The sequence below is a fragment of the Ambystoma mexicanum genome, chromosome 5p (genome assembly GCF_040938575.1).
Source record: "Ambystoma mexicanum isolate Mex_15411 chromosome 5p, UKY_AmexF1_1, whole genome shotgun sequence".
Lineage (NCBI taxonomy): Eukaryota > Metazoa > Chordata > Amphibia > Caudata > Ambystomatidae > Ambystoma > Ambystoma mexicanum.
This window is the reverse complement of record NC_090930.1, coordinates 750,636,141-750,651,977: the sequence shown is the minus strand read 5'-3', so window position 1 is coordinate 750,651,977 and position 15,837 is coordinate 750,636,141. Positions and strand designations below refer to the sequence as shown.

At 44.3% G+C, this 15,837-nt stretch overlaps 1 protein-coding gene across 1 annotated transcript in view; it reads left to right on the top strand.

Annotated features, from left to right (window-relative positions):
* FBXL2 (F-box and leucine rich repeat protein 2) overlaps positions 1-15,837 on the top strand; it is an 838,595-nt gene that overhangs the window by 474,273 nt on the left and 348,485 nt on the right. The window contains exon 8 of the mRNA XM_069613130.1: positions 6,042-6,168. Within this exon, the coding sequence (XP_069469231.1) occupies positions 6,042-6,168 (127 nt within the window). The remainder of the gene's footprint in view (positions 1-6,041; positions 6,169-15,837) is intronic.

Below are 15,837 nucleotides of genomic sequence, written 5' to 3'. Positions count from 1 at the left end.
GCCTAAATGGGTCTAAAAGGGTACAAATCTAGCAAGAAACAAGCTAGACTCAGCATACTCTGAGTTCCGGATTGACAGCTCGCAGATCCCCGTAGTAAAAAAAGTGAAAACCCTCAGTACAGTGGTAGAAGCATCTTTAGGTGCTGCTGCGCACGTGAATAACATTGTCAAAAACACCCAATACCACCTAAAAATCCTCCACCAAATACAATTGTTTCACGCAAAAATTGTGAAACTCTGGTTTGCGCCATCATTATGCCACAGCTGGATTACTGTAATGCCCTCCTTTGGGAGGGGTGGGGGGTGGTGCAAGCAAGGATAGTATTCACAGACTCCAGATAATTCAAAATAATGCAGTTAGAATAATTTGTAACATCCCCAGGAAAGAACATGTCTCCAGTTATAGGAGAGAACTCCACTGGCTGCTCGTCACAGAAAGGATCTGGTTTCAGATCCTTGTACTTACTCATAAATGCCTGTTTGGCAAGCCCCAACACACCTTACACAAATGTTAACTAGGCATGAGCCGACCAGATCATTGATCTCTAGCACAGCATACCTGCTTGTGGTTCCTCGGGGGAGAAGATCAAGAGGGAAAGGCATCTCCTTCTCTGTTAAAGCACCTATGGCTTGGAAGGCCCTGACGAGTCCCTCCGCAAGGAAGAAAACCTCACCACATTTAGAAGAAAGCTGAAAACGTTACTGTTTAATTAACTGTTTTGTCTCGTTCCGTTTTATGTTTTTTATGGGCCTTTCCGGATAGTGCCCTGATGCCCGCCGGGTCTGGGGCTCTATAAATAAATAAAATAAAAAATAAAATAAGAGTGTGCCACTTCTCGTTTAGACTGGCAGCAGTGGTAATTGGACTGGGATTCACAGACCATATTCTTTGATAATCTTAACTAGTGAAAGAATCCAGTTAGCAAGATATGCCAATCTAAGAAGGCACTGTCTGTGCATTAGTAGTTTTCTGCAGGTGGTTATTTGTAACTAGAATATCTATTCAGCTAGTGTTGGCAAAGCCAATAGCTTGGGCTTGTGTTTAAGCATTGGAAAGAGGGTCTACAAGAGAAAGGGGGGTGCTGAGGGTGCCTTCACAAAAGCATCAGCCTCGTTTTGGTCTCACCTGGAACTCACAAAAGAATTTCTGGAATTCTCATTAACTAATACCATCTTCCTATTTGACCAACAGTACTACAGGCAAACAAAAGGCATAGCCATGGGGGCCACATATGCATCCTCCATGGCCAACCTATTTATGCACCACTATGAACAAGTACACGCCTTCACTAACCATGATTTCAACAAACTGATCCACACCTGGATGCGATATATTGATGATATCCTGATGATCTGGCGTGGAACAAATGAAGAACTTGAGTCATTCAAACACTACTTGAACGAAAACAACTTTGGCATTGAATTAACAGGTTCTTCAAGCAAGGAAAGCATTGACCTTCTGGATATTACTATCATACCAGCTGGTACAGAGCTCATGACTTCAACCTACAGAAAACCAACGGAAGTCAACTCAGTCCTGCATGCATCAAGCTGCCACAAAAAATCTGTAATCAACAACATCCCCAAGGGTGAATTTCTCCAAGCCAAAAGAAACTGCAGTGACCTGCCAGCATTTGGAAAGGAATGTACAACACTCAGTAAACGTTTCTATGAGAGAGGATATCCGGAACAATCAATTCAAGCAGCTATAACCATGGCGAACAGTAGAGAACGCAGCTCACTTCTGACCCCCAAGGTACACACCAGCAAAGAGGCAACAAAGGACAGCCCAATACGATACATTACCCAGTTCTGCAGTGATAGCTATCGAGTACAGAAGATCCTGAAAAGACATTGGCATATTTTAGCAATTGATGAAGACATAAAGGCATGGATCCCAGACAAGCCCACTCTAACCTATACCAAGGCCAGAACACTCAAAAACATCCTCAATCCATCATTTATGGTGCCTATCCCTAAAGCCGATACCAACTGGCTCACCAGCAACAAACCAGTAGGTTTTTACAAGTGTGGAACTTGCTCTATGTGCAGATTCGCCACAACGACTAAGACTGTGACTTTCAGTACCACAAACACCCATACAATTGGACAATATATCAATTGTAATTCCAAATTTGTGGTGTATGCTATTAACTGTGTTTGTAATCGCAAATATATTGGGAGCACTAAAAGAGAACTCAGAACGAGGATCAGGGAGCATCTGAACTCCCTTCATTCCCAAGATACCAGATATCCACTGGCACTACACTGGCAAGAAAAACACCAGTGGGACAACAAGGAAGACATCACCTTCATGGGACTGGAGAAAATACCAATCAACACAAGAGGTGGAGACAGAGAACTCCAGCTACGTTAGAAAGAAGCAAAGCTGATATGCAAATATCGCGCTGTTACTTTTGGATTGAACAGTGACCATGATTTCCATGTGTTCTTATAAATGTGGATACACAAACAGTGTTAAATCTGCTTATTCAAAATACAAAACACGTAACAGGGACACAAGTGATAGAAATTCCTTTTAAGCTGCTATACTGTATTTAGCCCTGATCACCTTACCCCTTTCTCCTCCCTCCTATCATGTGGCAACACTGCCCCCTCATCTACCTAGGTCTTGCCCACTGCGAGGCCACTATTCTATTGCCCATCTTGCCTCCTGCTCAGGGAGATACCTCACACCTATTCCCCCCACCATCACCAGCCGGATTCAGCCTACAGAGTCCCCAACCCCGATCCTACAGTGAGTTCACTCTCCTTCCCCACTTTGGCCATCAGTAGCTCATATATTCTAGATATTTCGTGCCCTCCTTCAGCTTTGTTGTATATTGTTTCTATGGTGACATTCGGTATCTCTTCTAGTACTATTTCTGACCATGTCTCTTTGATCCGCTTCCTCATTCTAGCATATGTGAAATGCTGCCCGCTGTGCAGCCCCGTTTCCTCCGCAGCGTCCCAAACTCCTTGATCTCCCCTTCTTTTATTACATCCCCTATTGTTGCTATCCCCACCAGCTCCCAGTGTTTTCTAATCGTCTTCATTAACTGTCCGTTATCTAATCAATCTGGCTAAACACATTATATCGGGCTCTGCCCTGTTGCCACCCATTCTGACCACCTCGTCGGAATCGATGGACTCAACTCGTCCACATCAACACATTGCCATCGCTCCACCCAGCACTATGACGCGATCCGGCACAGCAACCAACCCGCGGGTCGGTCTTAACGAACGAATCACACTGCTCGAAGTAACAACCGATCATTGCTCTCCTTCCATATCTTCCGGAAGCCTTGCGCTTCACCATCACACAGACATCCAGAGAACGCTTACACAGCACCAAACCGCCGGACCCTGCCGAAGGTAAGCCCCCCACCGCAGACGCACGTCGACATGACCTTTTCCACCCCGCCGGCCCCCTGCCATGCCACAACGTAGCATTCTCAATTCGGCCACTTGATTCTAAAGCATTTGACCAAACTGCAACCGATCGCTGATTTTGCCCTTCTCGCAGCATTATACCGGACACTTCCCTCTGCTGGTTGACCTGTGTGCACCACCTCAACTCCATCCTCAAGCGAGGCGGTTGCATCGGAACCCACATCAGCAGGCACAGGCCAATGCCATCACCTAGTGCTTGAAACTCGGTCACCAGACCACCAGGTAACTATGCCGAACCGCAACCGATCGCCTAGATCACATCCGTGGCAGCGCTTTACCGAGCACTATCCCCCGCCGACTGACCGGTTTGCACCATCTCAATTCTAAAGACAAGCGAGGCATTTACAGGGCTGACCTCTGTCCCCCCTCGCGATTGCTTTTTTGTTCCAGCATGCCCTCGTCCCTAAGCATCCCAGGGTCAAACAAGCATCCCTGGCACCCCTAACCACAGCCGTCTCTCGTGAACAGACACCAACCACACATTGTTCTTGGCACTGGCCCACTCGCAGGTCCACCTATTAACCACGTCACCAAGCAGGTCTGTCTGCCAGACATCTCCTTAGCGGCCTCAATATCACACACCTGGGCCATGCCCACCTACCAACAGTCCAAAGGTTCCATCCCTTCCTACAACCCTGTCCATCTACCTTTCAGAACGGCTATCCAGCCTCCTGGCACCCATACATGGGAGGACCAGCCTACAGCACCTCGAAGCTCACCCCCTAACTCAATTGGGTAAGACCTTTCAGTTCTTCTTCTACAAGGATATTATTGAATTCTCTTTAGCCCTCCCCTAAACTAACTTTTTCTTTTGTTTTCTGTTCCTCTCCCTTGGTACATCGTCTCTTCGCCCTTTTAATCCTACTGCAAATATGTATCTTATCATACCTGAATCTACTAATTGTTATATCGTTTTGCCCAATAAATCATACTTTGTCACCATCACTCACCATCACCAACATGCTAAACTACCTCTCCCGGGTGTCACAATATGTTTTCAATTTTGCAATTGTTTTATGTTTGAAACTACCTATTAATGGATGGAAAACGAATATCCTCAATACAAATGGGCTTCAAATGTCACTTCACTGGGTGCATCAAATCACCACCACATCAACTCACAAATCACAGTCTTGAAAAAGGAATAAACAACCTTAATAATGACAAAAACCTGACTCGTCCATATATCTGAGTAACTTGCCTAACAGCAACCACCGGACCACCTTATCCTACCAGCTCCCTACAGGTCCACAGTTTATCAACCCCACAAATCTTCTAAATAATCGGGAACCCCGGAGTTGGTTTCCTTGACAAACCAGGAGTTAGGCTGCAGGCCTGACACAGTAAACAACCAAAAAAGAAGTGCGCAGGAGTGAGGGAGTCCTGCTTTCCAAAACTCCACCTATGCTAAAACTATAACCTGCAATGTAGCTCTGGGCTTCTCTTTGTTAAGACCACTTTTCAATATGTTCTTTGCCCTCTGGCTCTGGCCAACCTGTTATGACATCAAAATGCCCTACGTTGCCGACACTTAAATCCTGCAAAGGGTAGTTGGCGACTTAAAGCAAGCAGTGATTTTTTTTTGTATGTTTAAAGTCAGTCCTCGGATGGACAGCAGTCGTTGAAGTTTATTCCCACCAGGACCAGAGTTATGTTCTGTGGCAAATGTAAGCAGACTTGGGATACAGATTGTTGACCTCCCTCGTTAGCTAACTACCCATTCCTGGACGGACAAGTATGGGACCTCGATTGATTCTAGATGACAACTTGAGTCTGGATATTCCAATAAAGTTTGTCACCAGAAGCAGTTTTATTTCAGTTGAGAATTCTGAGACATGTTTTTAATTGTTCTATTTCCCCATCAACATTGTTGACGTCAATTACTTTGTGTCTTCCAGGCTTGACTATTGCCCCACATTTGATTCAGGGCTGCCAAAGATTCTGATTTCTAGACTCCAGCTGATCCAGAATGCAGTGGCTCATCTTTTGCTTTGTTTTGATAAAACATATCACTTTACTCCGGCCCTCCTTTGACTCCACTGGCTGCCAGTGCCCAGTAGAATTCCTTTGAAGTTAATCATCAATAAAAGACATCTAAAATATATGTCCCAAACATACAGCTGCGCTTCTTTAACTCAAGCATCCTTGTTATCCACCGCCCAGGATAGCAAGAAATGGCTTTAGAGCATTCTCTATTTAGGCCGCAGACACTTAGAAGTCCCTTGCCGGATACATCAAAAAGAAAAATTCTCATGCAATTTTCAGAAAGACCATGAAGATGCTCCTATTCACCAGAACCTAGATACTTTCATGTGCTCTGTCTGAGTGGCATAGAATTCAATTTCAATGTCCAAGCCACATAGGCCAATGATAAGCTGCTTGTCTTGTTTTTCATTTTAATTATGTTTCATGAACAGATAGCAAAGACTGTATAGAGGATACTGTTCATGCAGGCCTCGGTCAAGTGTTGTTTGGTAGTCCTCTTCTATGTATTTCTATTGATGTCAAATACTGCAACGTGTAGTGCGACCATAACAAATATTCTACATGAATATAATGTGAATGTTTGTCTATTTTCTATTATCAAGTGATGGCTGCAGACATCTGGAACATTTGAATGTTTCTTGGTGTGATCAGATTACAAAAGATGGCGTTGAAGCCCTGGTTAAAGGATGTGGTGGACTTACAGCGTTGTTTCTTAGAGGCTGCACACAGGTAACATGCATACTTAAATAAGCATGAAAATGGAAGCGTTACTGAGCAAAAGTGTATTATGTCTTTTGAGTACATTTGAGAAAAACACAAAACATTACATGTGGTACACACAATTATTCTTAGCATCAGCGATAATGCACCAGCTAGTAATTGTAGTAAAATGCACCAAAATTAAAAAGCACTTTTTAACTTCATAACCACAGTTGTAGAAATGTAGGCAATTGCTTTAGAACATTGGAATACTTTTCAGAGTAAAAAAAATACAATTCTGTGCGTCGATCCCCCCTGCGCCCCCACCGACCTGGGCAACCTGCAATAGAAGAGTAAGTTACACTTCACTTTTATATTAATGCTCAGTCCTTATATGGCCCTATATGGTCATCAATTGTCCGATTTTCTCTTTACAGGTCCCACCACGGCGAAGCAACAGGGGAGCTGAGCCCAAAACGAATCTGGGACCCCTGGATGTACTCCAGCATGAGCAAGCCCCTCTTACTCATCACAGTATCTAGGGTGCCTTGGAAGGCAAAGTGGTGTAGTCTCTCAGCGTTACTTGATGGTGCCCCTCGAGGAGGGGCCCAGTTTAGAAGAACAACTCACTCGGTCGTCGCTGTTGACAAAAAGAAGGGAACCAAGCACTGTTGGAAAGGCAGCAGTGATGGTGTTTCGTGGTGGTCTCCTTCATCGGGTGCCACACCCGATGTGGATGTCCCACGAGGATGAAACTCACTATGGAACTCGACAAGGCTTGGAAGGTGAGGATGATTCCTTTGGTTTTCGTCGATTTACTTTGGTGGCGACGGGTGCAGTGGCAGAAGTAGGGGTCGGGTTTCGGTAATTTGAGGTTTACTGCTGTTCGGTTCTTCTGTGTTGTAGCCGCCAGATGATAGGATGGCTTCTGGTGACTTGGACTCGAGCACTGAACTTCTCTGTGGGCCACCACCAAGTTTGGACCCTCAGGACTTGATATCCGGTTTGGAATGGTGGAAAACCCACCAGCGGGCACATCTTTATAGACGATGACACTGGACTTCCTAAGCCGTGTAAACGTGGACAGATGTCGTGGCTGCAGTGTCACTTGACGATTCCTCAAGTTGGTTCGAACTAAGCAAGCTCTGGGTGTCGAGCAGCACTATGCCAGGGTACCCCGTCTTCTGGGTGATACACTACAATCTGGCTTGCCAACGGTCGCAGTCAGCCTCCAGAACCTGGACAACACTGGTGGACTTCTTGGGCACAAGATGTCCAGTCACTCTTCTTCTGGACCCATGAAGATACCTCTGCAGGACGGCAGGCACTTGGGACTGGCTTCGAGGACACTTTGGGTGAAGAACAGCAGTTGCACGATGTCCCCTCATAGCTACGGGAAGAGATCACCTGTCCAGGTCCTCTCTTGATCAGTCCTTGAATAACCACAGCAGCCTTTGGATCATGTGAAGATTTGCAGCCGAAGACCAGCTGGATTCAGGATATGCCTCCAGGAAAAATCCAAGTTTCATATAAAGAGGTAAGTCAGGGGTCTTCTGATATACACAAATCTCCCCATTCACTCAGGCTGGGCTTGGCACAGTCAGCCAATCACAAACTAGTGCATTCATCATGTAGCACCCAAACAGGCTCATAGGCATTCAGGCCATTCACCCAAACCAGATGCCCAAAAAAGTGGATGTGCATTAGGGACAACTCCCAGCCTTTCAGAGCACACACTGCACTCATTTAGTTTCAGACAGGGCTGGCTCAGGCAGGACCATGGGCATTGTGACAAACAACCAAAACCAGACACCAGCAACACAGAATGTGAGTTGACTGCTCTTTCCATTCATTCAGGTCCCACCCCTAGGGTGTACCCAAAACAAGCAGTCTCTGGGAAAGCCAGCACCAGAGCAATATATATGGTCCTTCCATCTAGCAATCAATCAGGGGAAGGGAACAGAGTCAGGACTTTGAGAAACAAGAAGGGAAAGGCAGTGGCAGTAGCCATCTTACCTTTGTTCAGGAATCCATTGAGTACAATGGAAGGGCCTGGGTGTCCCAAAATGGAGGAAACCCAGAGCTCCTGCAAAATCAGAATGTAGCTGCCACCAGCCCATACCCTGCTGCGGGGGCAACACACAGGTGCCCAAAACACACACTAGGGCTACCAAGGTGTACCCCTACCCATGGGTGCCATAGGGGTATCCCATGGGTATTGTTCACAAAGAAATAAAAAACGCAGAGCTGCACTGTGTGAAGGCATCATGAAGTAAGACACAGACAACAGATTCAACTTTCTACAAAGTTATATTTACTTCAAATATATCCCGATCGAGTAAGGCCTAACTTGCCCTATGCCAAGGTGAGATTTCCCTACTTAAATAAAATGAAAGATAGTCAATGTCAGTGAGTTCAAATAAAAAGTCGGTCTGTGTCCAGAACCTATACCTGCCCTCACAACTAAACCTATACAATGTGTAAGGATGTCAGCAACAAAGGAATAGTGTTCAAAAGTAAAGCTCTGAGCTTCGTCCAGCTCTTTTGGTTTTTGCTCAGCTTCCCCTTTCTTAAGTTTAAAATGGTTTCGCAAAGACCTTGGGGTTCCCTTTCCCAATCGTTCAACACTGTTCAAAAATTCCTCAAGGGTCTTGGGGTATACCTTCCCCAAAGTCTTAAGAGCTCACCAGTTTCCCAAAAGACCTCAGGGTTTCCTTCCCCAAGGTTTCAACATAGTTCTCAAAGGACCTCTGGGTTTCCTTCCACAGGGTTTTAACACAGTTCTTAAAGTCTTAGGGGATACTCCCCTAGATGCCGACTTCTCCATCTTACAAAACACAAAAGTCAGTTAAAATCTTCTGGCTCTCAAAATAATATCTGTTCAACTTCTGGTTCACTCCTAGTGAGGCCACTCGGTCTAGATGTAGTTATCAGACCAGCCGGTCCACCCATTACAGGTCACGCAACCCATAGCCTTGTGTTTCTTTGCTTTTCTCAAATAGTGGTTACTCAGTCTAGGTGCAATTTCTGGACCACACGGTCCACCCATTACAGGTCATGCAACCGATAACCCTATGCACTTTGCTGTACTTCTATATTCTTCAAGCTCTGTCCACAACATGTTTTCTCTAAAACTGTAGTCCTGTGGACCCTTGTATTTTGAATCAATACTGATTTCACGTTCTTCTTGGCAGTCTTTTTGGCTTTGCCACATCTTGTATTTCATGCAATATGCTCTGTGGTAATTTAGCCCTTCTCACCACCTTCCGTTCACTTCATCTTGCTTTCATCCCAGCTCATAAATGTTCATAATTGTCCAGCACTTGTTTTGCTTGGTTGCCATATTCAAAACACATTCAAGGCATCCTCTCTTAGTTCGGTATTCAATAGAGCTGGCTGCACTCTTTAAAAGTACTTGTTATACTTGGTAGCTTGTTTGTTACTCACCTTCACTTCATTTGCCCTTCGGTAGCATTTGCAATAAGTGTTAGTTCTCTCTGCATTTAAGTACGCCAATTTCACAGCCCTGGACCGCCCCGGTATGAGTGACCCTTTTCCACACTCAGTGGTAAGCGTTTGCTCCACCGGGCTTCTCTGTTTGTTCTTATTTTCTCTGGCTCTCTGCGGGATCTCCAGTGAGTAGCTCTCGCTACTTTCAGCAGTTCCCAGCCCTGCTCTGACACAGCAGGATCTGGTGAGAGCCCCTCTCGCTATCTACACAGCCTGAAAGGTCTCAGAGGCTTTGGTGCCCCACAGCTTTGTTTGTTGGCCCCCGGGGAGTAAGGACTCCAGTAGCCTCAACCCTCCCATGCCCAGTTATGGCCCTGGCACTCTCTCCGTGCTCCTGCTTATGATATGATATGGCATTTATAACGCGCCTGTACACAAGTGTTTCAAGGCGCGACGAGGCAAGGGAGGGGGAACAAAGGGAGGATAAACAATGATCCTACTACGACAGGTATCATTCAGATCGCGCAAGTGCATGGGATGAGGGAAAGGGAAAGTGCAGAGGAGTAGTGGGAGGGGACAGTGCAGTACAAGGGAATACGTAATCACAAAATAAGTAACGGCCAGCAGGTGGCAAGTGCAAAGTAAGAGCAGAAATCGGGCGGCAACTGCTGGTGGTGGGACTTTAGGGATACAGGAACAGTCCCAAGTGCAGGGGTTGCCAGGCAGGCAGTGCAGGTGCCTATGACCGGCGGGGAATGGTCCTGGGCCCGAGGTCAGAGGGTGGCCAGGTAACCGGTGCAATTTCAGCCAGGACATGTATCCCTGCTTCCCTCCAGCCGGGTCCTCTTCAGCCTGCTCTGACTCCACACACTGGCTCCTTCTCCCCCTGCCATCTCTCCCTCTCACCTTTACTAACAGGCTGCAGGTGTAAGTCCTCCACATTAATTGCGTTGCCTTGGTGAAGCTGATTAGTGGGACATGCCTGGCTATTGTAGTTAAACTCTTCAAAAGCCCTCTACCTCATCTCGGTACTAAAGTGGTGTGAATGCTTGGGAGTGTGTATAACTCCTAGTTGGTTCCTCCTCGTCCCAGTCTTTAGATAACAGGACAGTCGTACGTTTTGGTCAGAATAAAGAGCCAAGGGATGACAGCCTACAAAAGTACGGGGAATATTGGATTCACTTTGACAAGGGAAAGGAGGACACCATGTCTCACCTAAATGAGGCAGAGTACTCTTAGTTGACCTCTCTCTCATTCTCGGATAACCACTGCATCTCAGAGTGTCAATCTGAAAGGATGAAAAGGGATGAGGTTGACAGTAACCTACAAATCCTGTTGGGACAGAAGGTTCATTGTGAAAAGGGAATGGGGGTACCATGTCTCACCCATGGACGTCCTCTCTCCATTTCCCAAGTTCCCTCCACCCAGGTGATCCTCCCCCGCATATCCACAGCCAGGGTCCGGATCCAAAAAGCAATGGCCTTTCCCTGGCCACCTGAGCAGAGGGTGTTGGGGGAAAAAGAAGTGAGGACGCCCTCAGGTTCCTCAAAAATGCCAGGAATTAAAGAAAAATTATAAACACTCAGGGATATATATATAAAGAGAGTGACACTTTGGGTATTCAAATATATTCCCCAAGCCACTCCCAGGTCATTGTTTACCTTCATTTATAAACACTGTTATTGCTTGCCATTATGGCGTCAGCACAACATAAGGCCAGGGGGTTATCAATGTTCACAAAAGACAACTCCTTAAGGATGCTAACATTGTTTGAATCATTATATAACTTCTTTAGGTGGTGGCACAAATCAGCCTATGTAATCTAATTCAGTTTGGTGGGGTGAATATATACCAAGTATGCCATGCAACCCTTAATGTAAATGTTAGCTGCATCATACATTCAACAAACTGTAAACTGTACTAAAATGAAATGATTTGTGACAAATATATTATTATTCTACAGAAAAAGTTGAAAAACATTAATTGTTTGGAGAACTCATATGAAATTTGGTTTCACATCAATGATATTTATGCCATGCGCTGGAGGATAGAAACGGCAGACAAATACAGAAACATTTTACACAACCAAAGAGTTTCTACAACTGTGGTTATGAAGTTAAAAAGTGCTTTTTAATTTTGGTGCATTTTACTACAATTACTAGCTGGTGCATTATCGCTGATGCTAAGAATAATTGTGTGTACCACACAGTATTGTATATATTGTGTTAACTGTTGAAGTAGAGATTCCCGAGTAGAAAGTGAGCCTTATTTATCTGTATATATTCATCTAAACCTAATTTTATCTAATAAAAGAACTTGGGTAGCACATAACATAGTGTGTAGACATTCCTTTGTGGGGGCTTGGGGATTCACTATACCTAAGAACCAGCCTGCATCACCTCTCTTGAGTTTCTTGTGGCGCGTTCACAAGTAAGTGAGCAGAAAGTGAAAGGCGGTTTGGCGGAGAACTCTTGGTGTACCTGCTTACTAAAGGATGTAACTGGTGACACACTGCTCCTCCCACTTTCACAGAAGTATTTTGAGTCAAAACAAATACCCTACTTCTAATTCCCAGGCTGAGTACTACACCATTATTATAGGCTGAATCGGCAAACGATAAGCAATCAAGTACTATAAAGATACTTGTATGATCTTATGTCAGCGATCTCCACAATGCAATTTGCATTAAAAATCTTGTTGAAGTTGGGAGGTCGACTTAACGATGAAATGAACCATCAAGGAGAAATGCTGCTTAAAAATTGAAGCGGCAATGCAGCCAGAAATGCGCCCTCCGCAGGGTGAAAGAGAATTTAAGTACCTACATTGTGTAATTGTGCCACCCCTGCAGTGTTTGATGATGTAGTAGAAACTCAACAACCTAATTCATTGGCCGGCATAGAAAAACACTAAAGAGGTTGAAGGAGTTTTTGACGTGGAAACAGCATAGGCAATTAAAGACGAAGCAGCGACAGTTGGGAAATGCTAATCAAAAGGGAGTTTCAAAAATGCAAAAGAATACATCAAACACACTTTCAAGAATGGGACAAAAGGTCAGGAAGAAAATTAACTGTAGATGCAAGAGGGCAGCAGAAAAGAAACCTGGTACTTGAACTAGCTGGCTTCTGCAAGAACAACATGTTCATTAGATGGCCAACAATACAATTTGAGATGATGGAGAAACAGGCTCTTTGAAATCGGAATCTAGCTCTGAATATGTTATAGACGGCTGCTTAATGCTGGAACCGTGGAGATTGCTACAGACAAGGATTTGTAGAAAGAATATCACGACAGAACCACCTGTCAATGAGAGCGTCCTTCAGGGTAAAGGAAATGAGCCTGCCATTTCAGCTATTCCTAATATATACTCTACTCGTAGAGACCAGTTAATCAACAGGTCAGTGCTGCTCAATATTTTGCAACAAATTGGTTCATTGCAAGTGTTAAATACGGCAGATATTGAGTTTGTTGAAATAATGAAAGGAATGAAGACTAATGCAACTCAAATTCATTGCATTTCGCAGGAAATAGCTGATTTAATCAGGTTGCATGAAAAACAATTTGTAAAGCTGGGTTTTGTGGTGAAGGATGTAGAACTTGGACCAGTGATGTTATCTCAGCCAAAGAAAAAACACACAGTAAATAAAGAGCCCAGAAAATAATGTGGGCAATGAGCGGCAGGGTAGCCACACTGAAGACCTTCAAGGGTGGAAGTGGCTGATTAAAGTTCTGCCCACATCTAAGCTGAACAAAGAGTGAACTGCCCGGGATATAAACACTTACTAAATTGGAAGGGTTCTTTGTAGTAAAGCCAATCTGTTGATAGCTTTATGTTGCAAGAAAGCTGGGTCATGGGGGAGTTAGTAATTGAAGGCTTTGCTTTATTTCAAAACAGGGCCACGAAAGGACCCTTGGGTAGACCTTATGTCGGCCTTATTACAGGAATTGGACATGGCTACTAGTCAAGCGGGGTTCTTATACCCTCTGCTCAGAGGACTGTATTTGCGGTTGAAATAGGTATTGGTAAAGCTAATGACTGTAGAAGAATCTTGTTGCTGAATGTATATGATCCGCCTCAGGGTGTTTTTACCGAAGACATCTTTGCCTATGTCACTGAAGTTATTATTTCTTGGTGGAGAGGCGATATGGATGTAATTATTCTTGCAGGAGATTTAAATGCTTACTGTAAGGATGTGACGAAGCTTGACGAGGCTGACTGGGTAAAAGTGCACTCGGTTTTACAGCAGTCTAAAACAAATCTAGCAGGAATACGTTGGTCTGCATTCATGCGTGAGTGCCACCTGTTTATGGTTAATAGCCGCACTGTGGGAGATCTACCAGGTGGTTATATGTGGCAGGGTGGTCACAAAAAGGCAACAACAGATTATGTATTTTGCTCTCTGGAGTTAGTGGAACAGCTAAGATATTTTAACGTAACAGCCAACAAAAATAGTGACCATGCGCTTCTATTGTTACAACTCGAAATGACCCCTGAAACCGCCAATACGATATTCATACCAGGGGTTGGTGTTAATAGCGGGACAGTAATATGTTCAAAAGGAGTCATTATATGGAGGAAAATTGAGACTTGACTATGAGGAATGCCCTAGATAAAAGTCCTGATGAATTTGAGGTATGGATAACAGAATTAACATCTAAATTAATCACTGTTCACTCGGCTGCAGTCTTCCACACTAAGAATGTGGATAGTGGTGAACAATTGACATCATAATTGGAAATAAAAAACGTGAGTTTAGATTATTGATCAGAGGTACATTGCCACATGTGGAGCAGCTGGAGGAATATCAAACATTGATTAGAAAGGTAACAAATAAATATACAAACTGGCTGAGACGGCACAAGCGATCTATAAAAAAAGCACATTGGCAAAACATGTTTAGAACTTTAGCGGGAGATAACGTGAAATTTATATGGGAGGCGTTAGGGGCATATAAAAGTAGCTCAGAGAAAACATGTTGAATCCTATATCTGCAAACAATCGGTAACGTATATTCAAGAAACTTTTAAAAGCAAGATGGACTCCGGTGTATCTCCTCTGGTTAATCGGGTTATCCCGTTTGAGTTATAATATGATATGGAAGACCTAGCCATCCTTATTCAAAAGCTAAAACGCTCAAGGGCTCCAGGCCCAAATGGCCCTTGCTAACATTGCGCTTAAAGATAAACCTTAGTATTGGGCCCCATGTTAAATAAGGTATGTGCCTTATGGGTTATTCCTGGATCTTGGCGTCGATCTTTGCTTATACCAATCTACAAAAAAGGCGGTAGGAATAATCTGCCTTTTATCAATGTTAGACGGTAGTGGGAAAATGTTTGCCTTGTTAATTCTTAACGCATTACAGGAATGGGTTTTGCGAGCTGGGATCCTGTGAACAGTTCAAACAGGATTTATGGCGGGGTCTTCCACAACGCATACTATTTTGTTTGTTGATTCCTTGGTAAAATGTGCTATGAAGAAGGATGCATTGCCCTTGTATGTGTTGTTCATCAATTTGCGTGCCTGATTCGGACCAGTGGATCATGGCAGGCAATGGGAGAAAGTTGAGTGCATGGGGATACCCTCATGGTTGCTGGCAGCAATCGGGCAACTACACGAATACCCAAGTGCACATTTACAGCTGGATGGTGAAGGCGCGAGCACTAGCGCAATCCCTACTTTTTATGTGGCAAAGCCAGGTTATTTGCGAATGACTAATCATTGTTCACCAAGAATCGAAGGTGAACATGTTGACTGGCTGTCCTACGCAGACAACGTTGTGATTTTTGATCACACCTATGTCATTCTGCTTAGGGTGGAAAATAGGTTAATAAGTTACAATAAAAAACAGCTTAGTGATTATTTTTGAGAAGATGCAGTATATGTGCTTTGGCAGAGGTAGATCTGATCAACTAAAGACATCTGATGGGATCATTGATCGAGTTATGTCATATAGATACCTAGGACTGGAAATCGATAAGGGACAATATGGTACTTTGAAGGCAAAAACAACACATAAGGCCTTGGTACACACTTTGCTTACCAAGAAATGTGCAACCAGTACAGCTGGCTTTTGCCATGCAGGGATCATTAAATTATATAAACAGAGCTTTTGCCCAGCTGTATTATATGGCCTGGAAGCAACAAATGTGAATGACTTTAAATGGCTCAAGAGGATTAAAGGAACAATTTGGTGTTATCTCCTCGGCCTCCCCAAATCGATTCCTATTGAGAGAATCTGTTTGGAAATGGGA